This window comes from Solea solea, chromosome 6 (assembly GCF_958295425.1).
Source record: "Solea solea chromosome 6, fSolSol10.1, whole genome shotgun sequence".
Classification (NCBI taxonomy): domain Eukaryota; kingdom Metazoa; phylum Chordata; class Actinopteri; order Pleuronectiformes; family Soleidae; genus Solea; species Solea solea.
Genome location: NC_081139.1, coordinates 19,004,233 through 19,025,009, shown reverse-complemented (window position 1 = coordinate 19,025,009; position 20,777 = coordinate 19,004,233). Strand labels below are relative to the sequence as shown.

At 43.8% G+C, this 20,777-nt stretch overlaps 2 protein-coding genes across 3 annotated transcripts; both read left to right on the top strand.

Annotated features, from left to right (window-relative positions):
• The first annotated feature begins 5,919 nt into the window (after positions 1-5,919).
• Positions 5,920-9,752, top strand: LOC131461387 (keratin, type II cytoskeletal 8-like). The gene is made up of 9 exons (XM_058632619.1): positions 5,920-6,381; positions 7,212-7,420; positions 7,524-7,584; positions 7,683-7,778; positions 7,881-8,045; positions 8,159-8,284; positions 8,381-8,601; positions 8,696-8,754; positions 8,876-9,752. Exons 1-9 carry the CDS (start codon positions 6,001-6,003, stop codon positions 9,022-9,024), a joined length of 1,467 nt encoding a protein of 488 aa, XP_058488602.1. The 5' UTR covers positions 5,920-6,000; the 3' UTR covers positions 9,025-9,752.
• Positions 9,753-13,611: 3,859 nt separating this feature from the next.
• Positions 13,612-17,624, top strand: LOC131461383 (keratin, type II cytoskeletal 8-like). Of its 2 annotated transcripts, none has more exons than XM_058632616.1 (9): positions 13,612-14,089; positions 15,116-15,324; positions 15,428-15,488; positions 15,587-15,682; positions 15,785-15,949; positions 16,061-16,186; positions 16,282-16,502; positions 16,597-16,652; positions 16,757-17,624. In XM_058632616.1, the coding sequence occupies exons 1-9, from the start codon at positions 13,700-13,702 to the stop codon at positions 16,894-16,896; spliced, it is 1,464 nt and encodes a 487-aa protein (XP_058488599.1). In that variant the 5' UTR covers positions 13,612-13,699; the 3' UTR covers positions 16,897-17,624. The 2 variants fall into 2 exon arrangements, with proteins under 2 accessions (XP_058488599.1, XP_058488598.1); XM_058632615.1 differs by having other exon boundaries at positions 13,613-14,089; positions 16,597-16,655.
• The last annotated feature ends 3,153 nt before the right edge of the window (positions 17,625-20,777 follow it).

Below are 20,777 nucleotides of genomic sequence, written 5' to 3'. Positions count from 1 at the left end.
AGAAAGGAAAAAAAACTCATTAAAACTTTACTTAAGAGTAAAAAGTTACTTAGTTGTTTGTTTTAACAATCAGAGCAAACACAAACAACAGTTAATGAGGCATTTTCCTAAATTGAATAAAAGTAACACACACACCCACACAATTGATTAATGTACAGTAATGTGATTAAATGTAATTTGTTCCATTTCACCTCTGGTACTGTACATACGTATACCGACCAGACACTTTATCAGGTATCAATAGGTACTGCAGTATTTCATGGTATGGATTTTACAAATGTTGGAGACTTTTCTTTTAGATTCTGGTCCACTATGACATGACTGCATTGCATAATTCAAAAGATTTGCAGGTGTTTTTCCTTCTTGTAATACATCCAATGGTTGATCTCACAGATTTATTCAGATTGGGGATGACACTGTATATGCAGCGTTAAAGTCCACTTATTCATTGTCTTTGCCTGTGAAGCCAATCAGAGATGACCTCTGCTTTGTGCTGTTTGCAAGTTATGAAGAGATGAACAACACTCAGACAGGCTGTGGCATTCACATTATGATTGATAGCTAGTAAGGCGCCAACAAGTGGAAAGAATTACACTGTCATCACCAGTCTGGATTGTTGACACAAAGAAGTAGGAAGAGTAAGTTGATAGATACAATTCACAAACCATATTCTGAACCAGCCATCTGAAGCAGAAATCTAAAATTCAGGCCAAGCCGCATTTTTCCAGTCTCACACCATCTAGTCCTGTTTCACCTGCAGCCTCAGGTTTATGTTCCTGCTGTTGTAGCCTGTTTGCCTTGTGGCTGGACATGTTCTGCATTCTGAGTTTGCTCACAATTCATCAGCTTAAGAAGTATTCAACAATCATGTCATTATCAGAGTCACAGTCTCCCTCCAGACATTTAAAATGAAGCTTCTGGCCTGTAGCTGAAAGACAGCTTGTATTGTTGACAGACTTTGTATAAAACATGAACAAAAGCTTCAGGTTTGGAGTGTGAGTTAAACAAGGAATTAACAGTTTCCTGACTTGCAACCAGTAAACATTTCTGAGCAGTTAATGGTTTCGGTTGCCAGTTTGGCTTGAGCTTTCTTCTTCTTTAATGGTGTGGCATGAGCGAGGAGGTGTTGTGACAATACCAACCCTTACCCTAACCCTAACCCGTTTCACCCGCAGGAAATTCTACTTCTAACGCTTAATCTTCATTAATTTTAAACAAAAATAATCAATTAATAAAATTTCCCACAGTGGCAGTGCTGCCAGGGCAGGCAGAGAAGACATCCTTGGTGGAGGGTCAGCAGCTTTGGCCTGAATTATAGCCTTCATCATTTCCTGATGCACATTCCGAACCTTATCCAGGGCACTCACAGGAGCCACAGTGTAAACTGCTCCTTCACCAGCAGGGGCCTTCACAACCTGATCACCGAACTCCAGAGACCTTGTATTTTCTGGAGCCCCCTAACACTGTGGTCCCTCAAGTACACCAGCTGCCCCACTGAAAGTGGGCCTCCCAGACCTGCTGATCATGCCGCTCTTTCCGTCGGCCAGCAGCAGCCAACACCCTCTCACAAGCACCCTCAAAAGCAACTCAGAGTCTGGCCTGGTGCTCGGCCACCCAGTCCTGCACTTGGCCTGGTACTGGATCCTGGACACGTCGCAGGAGAAAGTCAATTGGAAGACGAGGTTCCTGCCCGAACATAAGAAAGAATGGCGACTCAACTGTGCCCTGATGAGGGGTTGTGTTATAACAATAGAGCACCTGTGGCAAACAGGCAGCCATATCCCGTTTCCTTGAGACCGGAATGGTCTGAAGAAGGTTATGCAGAGTTCAATTAAACCACTCGTACCGACCATTACCCGCCGAGACCCGCTGTTTTATGTCCGAAGGCATTCCTGACCAATAGCAACTTTGCCGGACCAACTCTGTGGTCCGCTCTATGCCCTGGTGGCCATGTTCTTGATGAAGCTGACGCAAAGTTTCCTGCTTAAGGGCGGCAGGCAAGATGAGCTGGAGAGACTCTTCACCCCCATCTGAATGGAAAACCCTGTGAAAGAGAACACCGTCTTTCTCTACTAGACGATCCCACTGCCGGAAAAGTGCCAAGGCTGACTTAGGGAGCTGTCGCCTTTCCACAGAGGTGGGTGTAGCCTTCCGCCGCCAGAACACAAGTACATCATTCAGGAGGGGGTCAGCCTCCTGCAAGGAACGAAGGTCAGCAGCAGACTGAAGGGGGAGAACTGAGACCACAGACTGGGTGGCTGATGCCAAAAGAGCTGGAGGTGGATCCTGCTGGAGGCTGCTGGGGACCAAAGTACCCGGCAAGGAATTCAAAAGTTGGTGGGAACCGGGTGTATACTGCCTGCTAACTCTGCCACCAGCCACCAGCTGATGCAGAGGACCCGCCAGCTTGGCAAAGCCACTTACAAAACACCGGTAGTAGCTGGCGTAGCCCAGAAAAGAATGCAACTAACAAAATTTCCCACACACCAGTTACCCACAATAATAATAATATTCACATAAAATTAGCACCAAGCAAGAATAAAAATCAAGGGAAAGGGCTGGAGCTTGCCAGACGGCAGGGACAAATCAAAGTAGAAGGGTCCGTTACTTAAAACACCCGTGACACTGCATTCACACATTAAAAGAAAAAGGGAATCGTGAAGGGAACCACCACCAAGGACTGGACTGGTGCCTCTGGGCCCCAGCACCTAAGCAAAAACAAGAAACAAATTAAAACATGCCAAAGGGGCTACACAGGATTGGTAGGGAGGAAACCAAATGAATTAACTATACACAAATACAAATAAACACTAAATAATAGAAAATAAAAGTAATGAACTACGTAAAACACATATAAACACAATAACAACAATAGATGCCCCTTAATCAATCAGCCTTATAACTCGGGACGGGACATATTAATTGATAGCGAACACGGCTATAGCTCTGCAAGCTACAGTGACGCCCCAGAGAGACTGAGGAATAACTATTCGTGCCGCAGGCCAATCACCCAGCGAAAGGAGCGGGCAAGCACATTCAGGAAGGGCTTCCTTTGGAGCGATGCTTCCCCAACGGCCCCAGCAGCCGGTCGTGCTGAACGGCAAGAATTGTGCACCCACAACCACCTCGCCAACACCCACACCGGTCACGCCGAACAGGCCACAGTCACAGGAGGGAAGCGGTAGAAAGAGGGGGTGGGGGGCAGGTGTGTATGCACCTCTATATATAAGGATGTATTGCACCATCCCTCAAACAGTATGCTCTGTTCATTGGCATAGTACCATATAGTGGCAGGGAGGCAGACGACCTGTCACAATGGCATAAAAAGTTGATTTTTTCAAAAGATTTAAAAAGTACAACACATTTGGGTGGACACAATTTGATAGGCAACTTCCTTGATTGCATATAATGTCTGTGAACTTCCACTTTCAAAAACGGATATAGTGCCAAATCACAAATCCAAATCCATGTCCAAGATGGCGCTCCCCAGTATGCGACGTCGCGGAGCTCTCCGAGTCCAGTTGTTTATTTTCTTCTTTATACTTGCCACTTTTTTATGCCGAGTTAAGGCACACACTGCAAAGAGTGTCTACAATCGGGCGATCTTACTACAGCTGAGAGAGTGCAGCAATTTCGGACTTTTCGACCCGAACGTGCTGGAGTCCTACCCGGACCCGACGCTAAGCCGGCCCCCAACAGGGAGCTCTCCTGAGAACAACAGGCCGAAGCGGAGGAGCGGCAGACGGGGAGGAACGGACCGGAAGCTACGGCGCTTGGTTAGCAACGGCAGGCTAACCCTCCCGATCATACTGTTTGCTAACGCCCAGTCGCTGGCAAATACACCCAGGACAGCTCCATCATCATTAAATACGCTGATGACACCACCATCCTGGGGCTCATCAAGGGGGGAGACGAGTCAGGATACAGGGCCCTGGTCAACAACATCATTGTCTATGGAGAGGAGAACGACCTCCTCCTCAACACAGACAAGACCAAGGAATTAATTCTGGACTTCAGGAAGAAACCCCCCACCTCTACAGCCTCGATTCATTAGTGGGACCGAGGTGCAGAGGACAGACAGCTACAGATTCCTGGGACTGCAGGTAACATCTGACCTGAGCTGGGCTTGTAACACCACAGCCACAGTGAAAAAAGCCCAGCAAAGAATGTACTTCATCAGGCTGCTCAGGAAAGCTGGACTGAACCACCGCCCTCTCACCCTGGCCTACAGAGGACTGATAGAGAGCATCCTCACCGCAGGCATCACTGTCTGGTACGGAAACACCACACAGGCAGAGAGGAAGGCCCTGCAGAGAGTCATAAAGACTGTGGAGAGGATCATTGGGACAAAACTTCCTACCATGGACTCCATATATACGCAGCGTTGTAGGAAAAGAGCAGAGGGAATCATCAGAGACTCACTCCACCCCGCTCACTCTCTGCTCAAACACAAACGCTGCAAGTACAACCTGAGGCACAGCAGAGCGGACAGCATCATAACACACATAACTTGCTTTTTTAACAGCTTTTTCCCGGCCACAGTCAGACTGATAGCAAATCAAAACCACTGAACTCTCTGTAAACTACACTACCTCACCTTAACCAAGTGTAATATTATGTGCAATATTCCTCTCCCTGATAAATGTGCAATACACCCCAGTGCAATACTACATAATCTGTTGTATATCTGTATATATTTTTTTTTTTTCCCACATCTTCTACATTTTTTATTATTTTTTATACTCTGTATAGATTTTAATTTGAGGTCTACTTTTATACTTTTATATTTATATTTATACTTAAGTTTGTGTTTCTGTCTCCTACAACTGACTCGTAGAACCTGCACAAGATTTCCAATGTGCCTGGACTGTCTGTTTAAGCACAAATGGCAAATCCTTGAACCTTGAACCATACACTTCAAAACAGGAGTTGGATTTGTAACTGGAATACTATATCCACTTTTTATACAGTATATGGTCTATGCTATTGCTGTGCTGTTAGGCCAGGATCATACCTTTTTCTTCCACGTTTCTGCAACAGTGATATGATTTAACTGTGTCTATGCAAATAAGGCGTATGGAGACGATCGTTCAGTCCTTCCTTTTTATTGCAGAAGGTGCAGGATTCACTAAAACATATTACAACTTCTTCTGGCATGTGGGTTTTGCCGGCTAACACACGTAAGCTAACAGAGAAGCCAAAAACACAAAGCAACACACTTCCGGGGCCATTCTTACTCCGAGGTAAAAAAAGGAGACACCTGTAGAGGAAGCATATACTGCAGGCGTGAACCAAACAACAAAAAACCCATTACAGAATACAACCACTTCCTCTCTTTTAACCATTACTTAAAGCATTACTCAAATAATAATAATTCAAATCAATAAGTACGAAAGAAAGTTACAACAAACAGTCTGCTTTGATCCCTGTGACGTAAATGTTATTATCTGCCCATGGCCACTGTGGTGCATGCAGAAATTTAGTAGACCAACGTGAGCACCTCCATATCTTGTAAGTGCATGGAATGCAGGCTCTGTCTGTGCACACTAGCTGTAGCACGACACCCCCCAGTCCAGTTGGTGGTGTGCTCTTGTGTAAGTCAAGAGACAACCAAGAAGATGGTAACCATAAACTCTTGCTCCAGATTATTTGACAAGATCTATCAGTACCCACACCTCTACAACTCAGCACTCAAAGTACAGTACATACAGATGAGATCAAACTCCTGGTGAGAACTCTGAAATTCTGAATTCTACCTGTTTTACAGGAAAGGCCACTCCTGTCATTCAGAGCTAGAGGCGTGTAGGCTGAGGTGGAGGGGAGGCTGGACAGCAAAAGTGAGAGTACAGGTTTTAGTGGCTGAGAAGGATCCTCCCCCTGGCTCAGGGTAGTCATATAAGCCGGCTGGAGTCTTCAGTGAGACACTCAGAGGGATTTAGCTCTCCTTTTGAAGTCTGCTCATCTTCAGTTCTCTTCTTCTCTCAAGACTCATCAGCCACCATGTCAAGGAAGACAATGTCAGTCTCAGGCTACAGCACCAGGTCCTCCAACAGGTCTTTAGCACCAGCCAGCAGCTACACCATCACCAAGAGAGCCAGCTATGGTGTTGGTTCTGGAATGGGTGGAATGGGTGGAATGAGTGGAGGTTCCAGTTTTGGCTATGGCAGTGCTAGTATGGGTGGTGGTGGCGGTTCTGGTTATTTCGGTTCAAGCTCATCGTCAGGTGGCTTCATTGGTGCACCGATCACAGCTGTCCAAGTGAACCAGAGCCTACTGGCCCCACTGAACCTGGAGATTGACCCCAGCATCCAGGCTGTCCGCACCCAGGAGAAGGAGCAGATCAAGACCCTCAACAACCGCTTTGCTTCCTTCATCGACAAGGTTGGTGGTGACAACCTGAATCCTCCTTGAGAACTTACATCAGCTGTCCTTTAAGAGAGACAGCATTGTTCTCTAGATGCAAACATGTTTGTTTTTGTTTTGGTTTTTTTACTGTCAAAGCTGCTAAAGCGAGACAGCTGTCAATCTTGCATCTATCAATGAGTTACAGAGGAATTAGAATTCATGCAAAAATATTGTAGCCTTCCAGTGGCACTAGTAATGCTAAAGTAGTGCTGTCCATTTAGTCTACTATGGAAACATGGGTGGGGATTATATTGCAGTTACTTGCTTATCCTTCACCTGACAGAGAATAGGGATCTGTCTGCACTACAAAACAAACAATAATGCAGATTTCACTAGTTTTTAATGCTACAGTCACAATTGTCTTTGCTTACAAGCTGTATGAAATTTGCGTTTATGTAGAGTGAGACTCTCTAAATACTGTAACTCTAATAATAATGTTCTGCTTTGTCTTGAGTGGTTTATCTGCCACACCTAGTTTTTTTATGGCTGGAGTAATTGTGTGAACTTCACAACTCAGCAGAGCTAACAAGATCAGTCATAGCTAAACAAGGCAAACAATAGGTGAAACACATACTGAGTATTCATTCATTATAATACACTTTGTTTTAAGAAAAAGGGAATTGAAGATATGCACCATATGTGCTGCGTATGGCAGCAGCTTGTACAGCATTTACACAAAGGTATGCCTTCATAATGAGTTGGAATTGTTGTGACAAGGGTGTGGCACTTCAGATATGTAGTTATCTTTTCAGTGGTGTAGATAATTTTGTGGAGGAACATTTGTTAATCTTCTTTTTTCTGCACAGGTCCGTTTCCTGGAACAGCAGAACAAGATGCTGGAGACCAAGTGGAGTCTCCTGCAGGACCAGACCACCACCCGCTCCAACATCGAGGGCATGTTCGAGGCCTACATTGCAAACCTGCGCAGGCAGCTCGATGGGCTTGGCAACGAGAAAGTCAAGCTGGAGGGTGAACTTAGGAACATCCATGGTCTGGTTGAGGACTTCAAGAGGAAGTGAGTGTCGGCATGATACGTCCAACATGAGTACAATAATGACAGAATGAGCGGATGTTCTGCATGGGGAGATGAACTAATATGTTGCCTTGTGTTCCACCAGGTACGAGGATGAAATCAACAAACGTGCAGCTGCAGAGAACGAGTTTGTTCTGCTGAAGAAGGTACAAATCCATCACGATGGTTCTTTAGATTTTTCACTCCTGGGTGTGTTATGTGGCCAGTTTTAACCGTTTCTATATGCACTTCTGTTCTTTTCCAGGATGTTGATGCTGCCTACATGAACAAGGTCGAGCTGGAGGCCAAGGCTGATGCTCTTCAGGATGAGATCAACTTCCTCAGGGCTGTCTATGAGACTGTATGTAATATAAAATCTACTTCAGCATACTTATTTGATCATTTTATAACAGCAAATTGAGACAAATAAGTCACTGTTTTACATTACCCTTTGTTTCTGTAGGAGCTTCGTGAGCTGCAAGGCCAGATCAAGGACACCTCTGTCATTGTGGAGATGGACAACAGCCGTAGCCTTGACATGGACTCCATTGTCGCTGAAGTTCGTGCTCAGTATGAGGACATTGCCAACAAGAGCAAGGCAGAAGCAGAGTGCTGGTACAAACAGAAGGTGAGTGAAAAAAACAAAGGGAAGGTATATTGCCTCTTAGTCTTAGCATGTGCAACACCTCTACTAACCTTCAATATAACTGTCATGATAACCTTTTGTGATTTTCATTATAGTACGAGGAGATGCAGTCCTCAGCCGGATCATATGGTGAGGACCTGCGCGCAACCAAAGCTGAGATTGCTGAACTTAACCGCATGATCGCCCGTCTCCAGAATGAAATTGAGGCAGTCAAAGGACAGGTATATTTGAAGAAACATCTCGTGGCAGATGCCTCATTACACATTTTTAAGGGGTTACAGTGTTACTGAATCATTTGCAACATCATTTTTCCACAGAGGGTGAACCTTGAGGCTCAGATCGCAGAGGCTGAGGAGCGTGGTGAGCTGGCAGTGAAGGACGCCAAGCTCCGCATCAGGGACCTGGAGGATGCTCTGCAGAGAGCCAAGCAGGACATGGCCCGGCAAGTGCGCGAATACCAGGAGCTGATGAACGTCAAACTGGCTCTGGATATTGAAATTGCCACATACAGGAAACTGCTGGAGGGAGAGGAGAGCAGGTGGGACATACTTGAATATTAAATGATGATTTGTTCCTGCAGTATAAGTTTTAATTCTGAACTGAGGACTAACTGAGCTTCATTACAACATTAGAATTGCCAGCGGTGGTGCCACTGCAACCATTCATGTGCAGCAGTCCTCTTCAGGCGGTGGTAAGTTCATCATCATCATCATCATCATCGTCATCATCATCAAAGTAACACAAACCAGCAGACCGTAATGAGACATGGAGAGGCAAATGAAATCACCTTCTGTCTTTTTTCCTCTTTCCAGGATACTCCAGCGCCAGCTCTGGCGGATATGGCTATGGTGGTGGCAGCATGTCTAGTTATGGCGGTATGGGCGGTATGGGCAGTATGGGCGGTGGCACTATCACCAAGTCCAGTGTCACATCAAGCAGCAGCAGCAGACGCAACTTTTAAAAGGAGAGCTGTCCCTCTTCCCCTTCAGAACCTTTTGAAATTCAGGGTGCTATGCAATATTGTTAATACTGTTCATCAAGAAAAAGAACCAAAAATGTTTTTGTAAAATGTCTGACACCATGTATGGTTCAAGTATCACTGGCTGTATTTTTCACTACACACTTCAGCATGAATTGACAAAAGTTTCTGAAGGATAACAAGGCCCTAAACATACAATGGGCAGGTCAGTTAGCACGACAAAGATAGTTTTCTTTCTGCACTGACATCCAACAAATAAGAAAAAAAGCGATGGAGCATTAACACAAAGCAAGGAAATTATAGAATATAAACTGTATTAGACTGTTAATGTGCTCTGAAATTAGATCTCAGAGCTGAGATGGACAGACCAGTTTTTGTATACCTGTTCATGAATCCTACATATCTGTTTTAGTAAAAAAGATCAAGTCACTGACCAAATCTTATAAATACAGAGTACAATAATTATACATTTGAATAATGTTACATGTTTACATTTAAACCTTGAGTTGATTGGTCACTGGCTAGTTCTGTTTTACAATTCTGTCAAATGTTTCCCTGCTTTGTTTTGCCACTCCTTGCCTTCAAGCTAAAACTATGTTGAAACCAGATTTATTTTGTAAAAGCCTTGACAGCAATGTGACCAATGCATAAATGTTGCAGCAGCTGGCATCAAATGAACCTGAATGAAATAAATCTGAGAACTAAAATGATCAGCTCTCTTTCTTTATTATTGTGGAAAAAAAGGTCATGCAAAGAGTGTTTAACAATAGCATCAAAATGGCAGCAAAATGACATCTTTCTGGTGTGCCACTTTTACACTTCCTTCTTAGTTGAGCAGCTCCCTCTATAGTGTAGTATAGTGTGCAAAGAGTACGGCAATATTATATTCAAATAAAAGAAAAAAAACAGCTAATTAAAACTTTACTTAAGAGTAAAAGTTACTTAATTGTTTGTTTTAACAATCAGAGCAAACACAAACAACAGTTAATGAGTCATTTTCCTTAATTGAATAAAAGTAACATTTTAGATTTTGAAACACACACACACACACACGATTGATTAATGTACAGTAATGTGATTAAATGTAATTTGTTCCATTCCACCTCTGGCACTGTACATACGTATACCAACTAGACACTACTGCAGTATTTTATGGTATGGATTTTACAAATGTTGGAGACTTTTCTTTTAGATTCTGGTCCACGATGAAGTGACTGCATTGCATAATTCGAAAGATTTGCAGGTGTTTTTCCTTCTTGTAATACATCCAATGCAGTGGTTCTCTATTATTTTCTGTCATGCCCCCCCCAGAGGACAAATGTTTTCACGCCCCCCGAATTGAAATACTATTGAGAACCTGATCATTTTTATTTATTTATCTGTATAAACCACTGTATGTGTTGTACTGCCCTGCCTCTCGGGTCAGCAGCTTTGGCCTGAATTATAGCCTTCATCATTTCCTGATGCACATTCCGAACCTTATCCAGGGCACTCACAGGAGCCACAGTGTAAACTGCTCCTTCACCAGTAGGGGCCTTCACAACCTGATCACCGAACTCCAGAGACCTTGTATTTTCTGGAGCCCCCTAACACTGTGGTCCCTCAAGTACACCAGCTGCCCCACTGAAAGTGGGCCTCCCAGACCTGCTGATCATGCCGCTCTTTCCGTCGGCCAGCAGCAGCCAACACCCTCTCACAAGCACCCTCAAAAGCAACTCAGAGTCTGGCCTGGTGCTTGGCCACCCAGTCCTGCACTTGGCCTGGTACTGGATCCTGGACACGTCGCAGGAGAAAGTCGATTGGAAGACGAGGTTCCTGCCCAAACATAAGAAAGAATGGCGACTCAACTGTGCCCTGATGAGGGGTTGTGTTATAACAATAGAGCACCTGTGGGAAACAGGCAGCCCAATCCCATTTCTTGGAGACCGGAATGGTCCGAAGAAGGTTATGCAGAGTTCACTTAAACCGCTCGCACTGACCATTACCCGCCGAGACCCACTGTTTTATGTCCGAAGGCATTCCTGGCCAACAGCAACTTTGCCGGACCAACTCTGTGGTCCGCTCTATGCCCTGGTGGCCATGTTCTTGATTAAGCTGACGCAAAGTTTCCTGCTTAAGGGCGGCAGGCAAGATGAGCTGGAGAGACTCTTCACCCCCATCTGAACGGAAAACCCTGTGAAAGAGAACACCGTCTTTCTCTACTAGACGATCCCACTGCCGGAAAAGTGCCAAGGCTGACTTAGGGAGCTGTCGCCTTTCCACAGAGGTGGGTGTAGCCTTCCGCCACCAGAACACAAGTACATCATTCAGGAGGGGGTCAGCCTCCTGCAAGGAACGAAGGTCAGCAGCAGACTGAAGGGGGAGAACTGAGACCACAGACTGGGTGGCTGATGCCAAAAGAGCTGGAGGTGGATCCTGCTGGAGGCAGCTGGGGACCAAAGTACCCGGCAAGGAATTCAAAAGTTGGTGGGAACCGGGTGTATACTGCCTGCTAACTCTGCACCAGCCACCAGCTGATGCAGAGGACCTGCCAGCTTGGCAAAGCGCCGGTAGTAGCTGGCGTAGCCCAGAAAAGAATGCAACTAACAAAATTTCCCACACACCAGTTCCCCACAATAATAATAATATTCACATAAAATTAGCACCAAGCAAGAATAAAAATCAAGGGAAAGGGCTGGAGCTTGCCAGACGGCAGGGACAAATCAAAGTAGAAGGGTCCGTTACTTAAAACACCCATGACACTGCACTCACACATCAAAAGAAAAAGGGAATCGTGAAGGGAACCACCACCAAGGACTGGACTGGTGCCTCTGGGCCACAGCACCTAACCAAAAACAAGAAACAAATTAAAACATGCCAAAGGGGCTACACAGGACTGGTAGGGAGGAAACCAAATGAATTAACTAAACACAAATACAAATAAACACTAAATAATAGAAAATAAAAGTAATGAACTACGTAAAACACATATAAACACAACAACAACAATAGATGCCCCTTAATCAATCAGCCTTATAACTCGGGACGGGACATATTAATTGATAGCGAACACGGCTATAGCTCTGCAAGCTACAGTGACGCCCCAGAGAGACTGAGGAATAACTATTCGTGCCGCAGGCCAATCACCCAGCGAAAGGAGCGGGCAAGCACATTCAGGAAGGGCTTCTGGCGGAGCGATGCTTCCCCAACGGCCCCAGCAGCCGGTCACGCTGAACGGCAAGAATTGTGCACCCACAACCGCCTCGCCAACACCCACACTGGTCACGCCGAACAGGTCAAAGTCACAGGAGGGAAGCGGTAGAAAGAGGGGGTGGGGGGAAGGTGTGTATGCACCTCTATATATAAGGATGCATTGCACCAACCCTCAAACAGTATGCTCTGTTCATTGGCATAGTACCATATAGTGGCAGGGAGGCAGACGACCTGTCACAATGGCATAAAAAGTTGATTTTTTCAAAAGATTTAAAAAGTACAACACATTTGGGTGGACACAATTTGATAGGCAACTTGCAGATAATGTCTGTGAACTTCCACTTCCAAAAACTGATATATTGCCAAATCACAAATCGATACACTTCAAAACAGGAGTTGGATTTGTAACTGGAATACTATATCCACTTTTTATTCAGTATATGGTCTATGCTGTTGCTGTGCTGTTAGGCCATGATCATACTTTTTGCTTCCACGTTTCTGCAACAGTGATATGATTTAACTGTGTCTATGCAAATAAGGCGTATGGAGACGATCTTTCAGTCCTTCCTTTTTATTGCAGAAGGTGCAGGACTCACTCAAACATATTACAACTTCTTCTGGCATGTGGGTTTCACCGGCTAACACACGTAAGCTAACAGAGAAGCCAAAAACACAAGGCAACACACTTCCGGGGCTGTTCTTACTCGGAGGTAAAAAAGGAGACACCTGTAGAGGAAGTATATACTGCAGGCGTGAACCAAACAACAAAAAACCCATTACAGAATACAACCACTTCCTCTCTTTTAACCATTACTTAAAGCATTACTCAAATAATAATAATTCAAATCAATAAGTATGAAAGAAAGTTACAACAAACAGTCTGCTTTGATACCTGTGAAGTAAATGTTATTATCTGCCCATGGCCACTGTGGTGCATGCAGAAATTTAGCAGACCAACGTGAGCACCTACATATCTTGTAAGTGCATGGAATGCAGGCTCTGTCTGTGCACACTAGCTGTAGCACGACACGCCCCAGTCCAGTTGGTGGTGTGCTCTTGTGTAAGTCAAGAGACAACCAAGAAGATGGTAACCATGAACTCTTGCTTGAGATTATTTGACGAGATCTATCAGTACCCACACCTCTACAACTCAGCACTCAAAGTACAGTACATACAGATGAGATCAAACTCCTGGTGAGAACTCTGAAATTCTGAATTCTACCTGTTTTACAGGAAAGGCCACTCCTGTCATTCAGAGCTAGAGGCATGTAGGCTGAGGTGGAGGCGAGGCTGGACAGCAAAGGTGAGAGTACAGGTTTAGTGGCTGAGAAGGATCCTCCCCCTGGCTCAGCGCAGTCATATAAGCTGGCTTGAGTCTTCAGTGAGACACTCAGAGGGATTTAGCTCTCCTTTTGAAGTCTGCTCATCTTCAGTTCTCTTCTTCTCTCAAGACTCATCAGCCACCATGTCAAGGAAGACAGTGTCAGTCTCAGGCTACAGCACCAGGTCCTCCAGCAGGTCTTTAGCACCAGCCAGCAGCTACACCGTCAACAAGAGAGTCAGCTATGGTGTTGGTTCTGGAATGGGTGGACTGGGTGGAATGGGTGGAATGAGTGGAGGTTCCAATTTTGGCTATAGCAGTGCTAGTATGGGTGGTGGTGGCGGTTCTGGTTATTTCGGTTCAAGCTCATCGTCAGGTGGCTTCATTGGTGCACCGATCACAGCTGTCCAAGTGAACCAGAGCCTACTGGCCCCACTGAACCTGGAGATTGACCCCAGCATCCAGGCTGTCCGCACCCAGGAGAAGGAGCAGATCAAGACCCTCAACAACCGCTTTGCTTCCTTCATCGACAAGGTTGGTTCCTGCCTGATTATCTTTGTGGTGACAACCTGAATCCTCCTTTAGGTACTTACATCAGCTGTCCTTTAAGAGAGACAGCATTGTTCTCTAGATGCAAACATGTTTTTTTTGTTTTTTTTTACTGTCAAAGCTGCTAAAGCGAGACAGCTGTCAATCTTGCATCTATCAATGAGTTACAGAGGAATTAGAATTCATGCAAAAATATTGTAGCCTTCCAGTGACACTAGTAATGCTAAAGTAGTGCTGTCCATTTTGTCTACTATGGAAACATGGGTGGGGATTATATTGCAGTTTCTTGCTTATCCTTCACCTGACAGAGAATAGGGATCTGTCTGCACTGTGCCCACAGAGTCCAAAGTCTGTCGTCATCTCAACTATCACCTGGTTGTTGTAGGAAACAATAATGCAGCTTTCACTAGTTTTTAATGCCACAGTCACAATCGTCTTTGCTTACAAGCTGTATGAAATTTGCCTTTATGTAGAGTGAGACTCTCTAAATACTTAAGCACTGTTACTCTAATGATAATGTTCTGCTTTGTCTTGTGTGGTTTATCTGCCACACCTAGTTTTTTTTATGGCTGGAGTGAATGTGTGGCCTTCACAACTCAGCAGAGCTAACAGGATCAGTCATAGCTAAACAAGGCAAACAATAGGTGAAACACATACTGAGTATTCATTCACTATAATACACTTTGTTTTAAGAAAAAAGGAATTGAAGATATGCACCATATGTGCTGCGTATGGCAGCAGCTTGTACAGCATTTACACAAAGCTTTGCCTTCATAATGAGTTGGAATGTGTTGTGACAAGGGTGTGGCACTTCAGATATGTAGTTATCTTTTCAGTCGTGTAGATAAAGGTGAGGCACCTTAAAGCCACACATGACACAGGACACACCCTTAAGAAGAAGGCAGTAATGCATTGTGGATGCCAACAGTCAAAAATCACCCTAAACAGCATGAAGTCAATTTTTGTGGAGGAACATTTGTTAATCTTCTTTGATTTTTTTTTACTGCACAGGTCCGTTTCCTGGAACAGCAGAACAAGATGCTGGAGACCAAGTGGAGTCTCCTGCAGGGCCAGACCACCACCCGCTCCAACATCGATGGCATGTTCGAGGCCTACATTGCAAACCTGCGCAGGCAGCTCGATGGGCTTGGCAACGAGAAAGTCAAGCTGGAGGGTGAACTTAGGAACATCCATGGTCTGGTTGAGGACTTCAAGAGGAAGTGAGTGTCGGCATGATACGTCCAACATGAGTACAATAATGACAGAATGAGCGGATGTTCTGCATGGGGAGATGAACTAATATGTTGCCTTGTGTTCCACCAGGTACGAGGATGAAATCAACAAACGTGCAGCTGCAGAGAACGAGTTTGTTATCCTGAAGAAGGTACAAATCCATCACGATGGTTCTTTAGATTTTTCACTCCTGGATGTGTTATGTGGCCAGTTTTAACCAGTTCTATATGCACTTCTGTTCTTTTCCAGGATGTCGATGCTGCCTACATGAACAAGGTCGAGCTGGAGGCCAAGGCTGATGCTCTTCAGGATGAGATCAACTTCCTCAGGGCTGTCTATGAGGCTGTATGTAATATAAAATCTACTTCAGCATACTTATTTGATCATTTTATAACAGCAAATTGAGACGAATAAGTCACTGTTTTACATTACCCTTTGTTTCTGTAGGAGCTTCGTGAGCTGCAAGGCCAGATCAAGGACACCTCTGTCATTGTGGAGATGGACAACAGCCGTAGCCTTGACATGGACTCCATTGTCGCTGAAGTTCGGGCTCAGTATGAGGACATTGCCAACAAGAGCAAGGCAGAAGCAGAGTGCTGGTACAAACAGAAGGTGAGTGAAAAGCAAAGTGAAGGTATATTGCCTTTTAGTCTTAGCATGTGCAACACCTCTACTAACCTTCAATATAACTGTCATGATAACCTTTTGTGATTTTCATTATAGTACGAGGAGATGCAGTCCTCAGCCGGATCATATGGTGAGGACCTGCGCACAACCAAAGCTGAGATTGCTGAACTTAACCGCATGATCGCCCGTCTCCAGAATGAAATTGAGGCAGTCAAAGGACAGGTATATTTGAAGAAACATCTCGTGGCAGATGCCTCATTACACATTTTAAGGGGTTACAGTGTTACTGAATCATTTGCAACATCATTTTTCCACAGAGGGTGAACCTTGAGGCTCAGATCGCAGAGGCTGAGGAGCGTGGTGAGCTGGCAGTGAAGGACGCCAAGCTCCGCATCAGGGACCTGGAGGATGCTCTGCAGAGAGCCAAGCAGGACATGGCCCGGCAAGTGCGCGAATACCAGGAGCTGATGAACGTCAAACTGGCTCTGGATATTGAAATTGCCACATACAGGAAACTGCTGGAGGGAGAGGAGAGCAGGTGGGACATACTTGAATATTAAATGATGATTTGTTCCTGCAGTATAAGTTTTAATTCTGAACTGAGGACTAACTGAGCTTCATTACAACATTAGAATTGCCAGCGGTGGTGCCACTGCAACCATTCATGTGCAGCAGTCCTCTTCAGGCGGTGGTAAGTTCATCATCATCATCACAAGTAACACAAACCAGCAGACCATAATGAGACATGGAGAGACAAATGAAAACACCTTCTCTCTTTTTTCCTCTTTTCAGGATACTCCAGCGCCAGCTCTGGCGGATATGGCTATGGTGGCAGCAGCATGTCTAGTTATGGCGGTATGGGCGGTATGGGCGGTGGCACTATCACCAAGTCCATTGTCACATCAAGCAGCAGCAACAGACGCATCTATTAAAAGGAGAGCTGACCCTCTTCCCCTTCAGAACCTTTTGAAATTCAGGGTGCTATGCAATATTGTTAATACTGTTCATCAAGAAAAAGAACCAAAAATGTTTTTGTAAAATGTCTACCACAATGTATGGTTCAAGTATCACTCACTGTATTTTTCACTACACACTTCAGCATGAATTGACAAAAGTTTCTGAAGGATAACAAGGCCCTAAACATACAATGGGCAGGTCAGTTAGCACGACAAAGATAGTTTTCTTTCTGCGCTGACATCCAACAAATAAGAAAAAAAACAATGGAGCATTAACACAAAGCAAGGAAATTATAGAATATAAACTGTATTAGACTGTTAATGTGCTCTGAAATTAGATCTCAGAGCTGAGATGGACAGACCAGTTTTTGTATACCTGTTCATGAATCCTACATATCTGTTTTAGTAAAAAAGATTAAGTCACTGACCAAATCTTATAGCTACAGAGTACAAGAATTATACATTTGAATAATGTTACATGTTTACATTTAAACCTTGAGTTGATTGGTCACTGGCTAGTTCTGTTTTACAATTCTGTCAAATGTTTCCCTGCTTTGTTTTGCCACTCCTTGCCTTCAAGCTAAAACTACGTTGAAACCAGATTTATTTTGTAAAAGCCTTGACAGCAATGTGACCAATGCATAAATGTTGCAGCAGCTGGCATCAAATGAACCTGAATGAAATAAATCTGAGAACTAAAATGATCAGCTCTCTTTCTCTTTATTATTGTGGAAAAAAAGGTCATGCAAAGAGTGTTTAACAATAGCATCAAAATGGCATCAAAATGACATCTTTCTGACAGTCATTTCACATGATGACAGTGGTGTGCCACTTTTACACTTCCTCCTTAGTTGAGCAGCTCCCTCTATAGGGTACAGAGGTTTAAAGAGTACGGCAATATTATATTCAAGTAAAACAGGGTATATGCAGGAATCCTGATGTTAATTTCAATACCTTTTTAAGACTTTTCATTGCTGAAATTCAGGGATCTCCAACACGGAGAACATTTAGTCCTTCCACCAGGTCTAACCACCACACCAACCGTGTGGCCTGATACTACCCATCATGCCAAATTTTAATGATTAAAAAAAGTCCATAAGTATTTGAAAATGTGGTTTAAATTCAGCATCTTTCTCTGGTTGGGGCCAAACACACTCTCAGACGCACACACATACTTGTCTGCTCACTTAAACGAGGACCAACGTTGTCACTGTGTGTCAGTTTTTGTACAGAACATAACAGTAAATGCACTGTTATTAAACTTCCTGTTCAACAAACATGTAGAGCAGTGACGTTCACCTGCTTCGGTCTCGCCTAAAGCATGAATTTATGGGAGGAGTTCTCCTTAATGCACTACCACACACACATTCTGGCCTGATGTCTTTATTGGGGACTGTTTGACAAACATGCAGAGAAGTGTCATTTTCACCAATTTTGGTCACAGTTTTGGCCAACAATGGTGAACGGAACAGTTTTATTGACACAGAGCTGATTTAGCTACAGTCCTGCTCTCTGTCGCCCTCCTTCTCTTTCAGTGGTACTGCAGCCTCACAGCAGGAGGCTGCTCTTCTTTCTGTTCTTCTCTAAAGTTAGTATTTAATATCTATTATTTACAGCAACAGGCTTCAGCCATTGCTGAAATTCAGGGATCTCTAACCAGGAGTCAGCAAACTTACATTCTCCCATGTCTGATGATTTTAGAGTTTATTTTCGAGCGATTTTGAATACTATTTCGCGCTGGGAGTAGTGCGTTCGCTGTCGCAAGATGTGTAACGTCACGTGTAACGTCACGTGTAACGTGTGGACAAAATGAAACCATGATTAAGACTTTTTAATAATTTTTAAGGGCCTTAATTTTCCCAAAATTCATTTATCAACTTTTAATACTTTTTAAGACCCCCGCGGACACCCTGTAAAAGAGAAAAAACAGCTCATTAAAACTTAACTTAAGAGTAAAATTTACTAGTTGCTTGTTTTAACAATCAGAGCAAATACAAACAACAGTTAATGAGGCGTTTTCTTTAATTAAATAAAAGTAACACACACACACACACACACACACACACACAATTGATTAATGTACAGTAATGTGATTAAATGTAATTTGTTCCATTCCACCTCTGGTACTGTACATATGTATACCAACCAGACACTTTATCAGGTATCAATAGGTACTGCAGTATTTCATGGTATGAATTTTACAAATGTTGGACACTTTTCTTTTGACATGACTGCATAATTCAAAAGATTTGCAGGTGTTTTTCCTTCTTGTAATACATCCAATGGTTGATCTCACAGATTTATTCAGATTGGGGATGACACTGTATATGCAGCGTTAAAGTCCACTTATTCATTGTCTTTGCCTGTTAAGCCATACAGAGATGACCTCTGCTTTGTGCTGTTATGCAAGTTATTAAGAGATGAATGTGGTCAGCAACAACACTCAGACAGGCTGTGGCATTAAGATTGATTGCTAGTAAGGCGCCAACAAGTGAAAAGAATTACACTGTCATCACCGGTCTGGAGTGTTGACACAAGGAAGAAGTAGGAAGAGTAAGTTGATAGATACAATTCACAAACCACATTCTGAACCAGCCATCTGAAGCAAAAAATCTAAAGTTCAGGCCAAGCCGCATTTTTCCAGTCTCACACCACCTAGTCCTGTTTCAACTGCAGCCTCAGTATATGTTCCTGCTGTTGTAGTCTGTTTGCCTTGTGGCTGGACATGTTCTGCATTCTGAGTTTGCTCACAATTCATCAGCTTCAGAAGTATTCAACAATCATGTCATTATCAGAGTCACAGTCTCCCTTTCAGACATTTAAAATGAAGCTGAACCTGTAGCTGAAAGACAGCTTGTCTTGTAAATAGACTGTGTATAAAACATGGACAAAGGCTTTTGGTTTGCAGTGTGAGTTTAAACAGGCGTTCATTTCTCAGTTGCAAGTTTTGCTGGAGCTTTGTGCTTCTTTATGCATGTTGATTTTTTTGCCAAATCACAAATCCATACACTTCAAAACAGGAATTGGATTTGCAACCATAATACTATATCCACTTTTTATATATGGTCTATGTTATTGCTGTGCTGTTAGGCCAGAATATACTTTTTGCTTCCGCGTTCCTACAACAGTCTGCTTTGATCCCTGTGACGTAAATGTTGTTATCTGCCCATGGCCACTGTGGTGCATGCAGAAATGTTGTGGACCAATGTGAGCACCTCCATATGTTGTAAGTGCATGGAATGCAGGCTCTGTCTGTGCCCACTAACTGTAGCATGACACACCCCAGTCCAGTTGGTGGTGTGCTCTTGTGTAAGTCGAGAGACAACCAAGAAGATGGTAACCATGAACTCTTGCTTGAGATTATGTGACGAGATCTATCGGTACCTACACCTCTACAACTCAGCACTCAAAGTACAGTACACATACAGATGAGATCAAACTCCTGGTGAGAACTCTGAAATTCTGAATTGAAACTGCAGCCAAGTATGTGAATGCAGAAATACATTGTGGTACAGTACATGGGAAATATTTTCCAGGCCTTATGTTATTGGCTATTTGCAAATTTACACACATGGGCACATGTAGATACTGTGCGTTCCTTCTGTCATTACTCAAACAATAGACAAGTACAGTGTGTGTCTATGTGTGTTACTTCTGACCTCTTTAGGATATTTTTGTCCTCATGAAGACCAAAAGATCCTAATGAGGCAGAACCCCATTTCTGAGGAACTGGTAAGTTTAGGGCTAAGACTTGAATTGTGGTTATGGTTAAGGTTAGGGTCAGGTACTAAATGGTTCTGGTTAGGGTTAGGAATAATAGTTTGTTTAAGCTGTCAAGTCAATGCAGTGTCCTACAA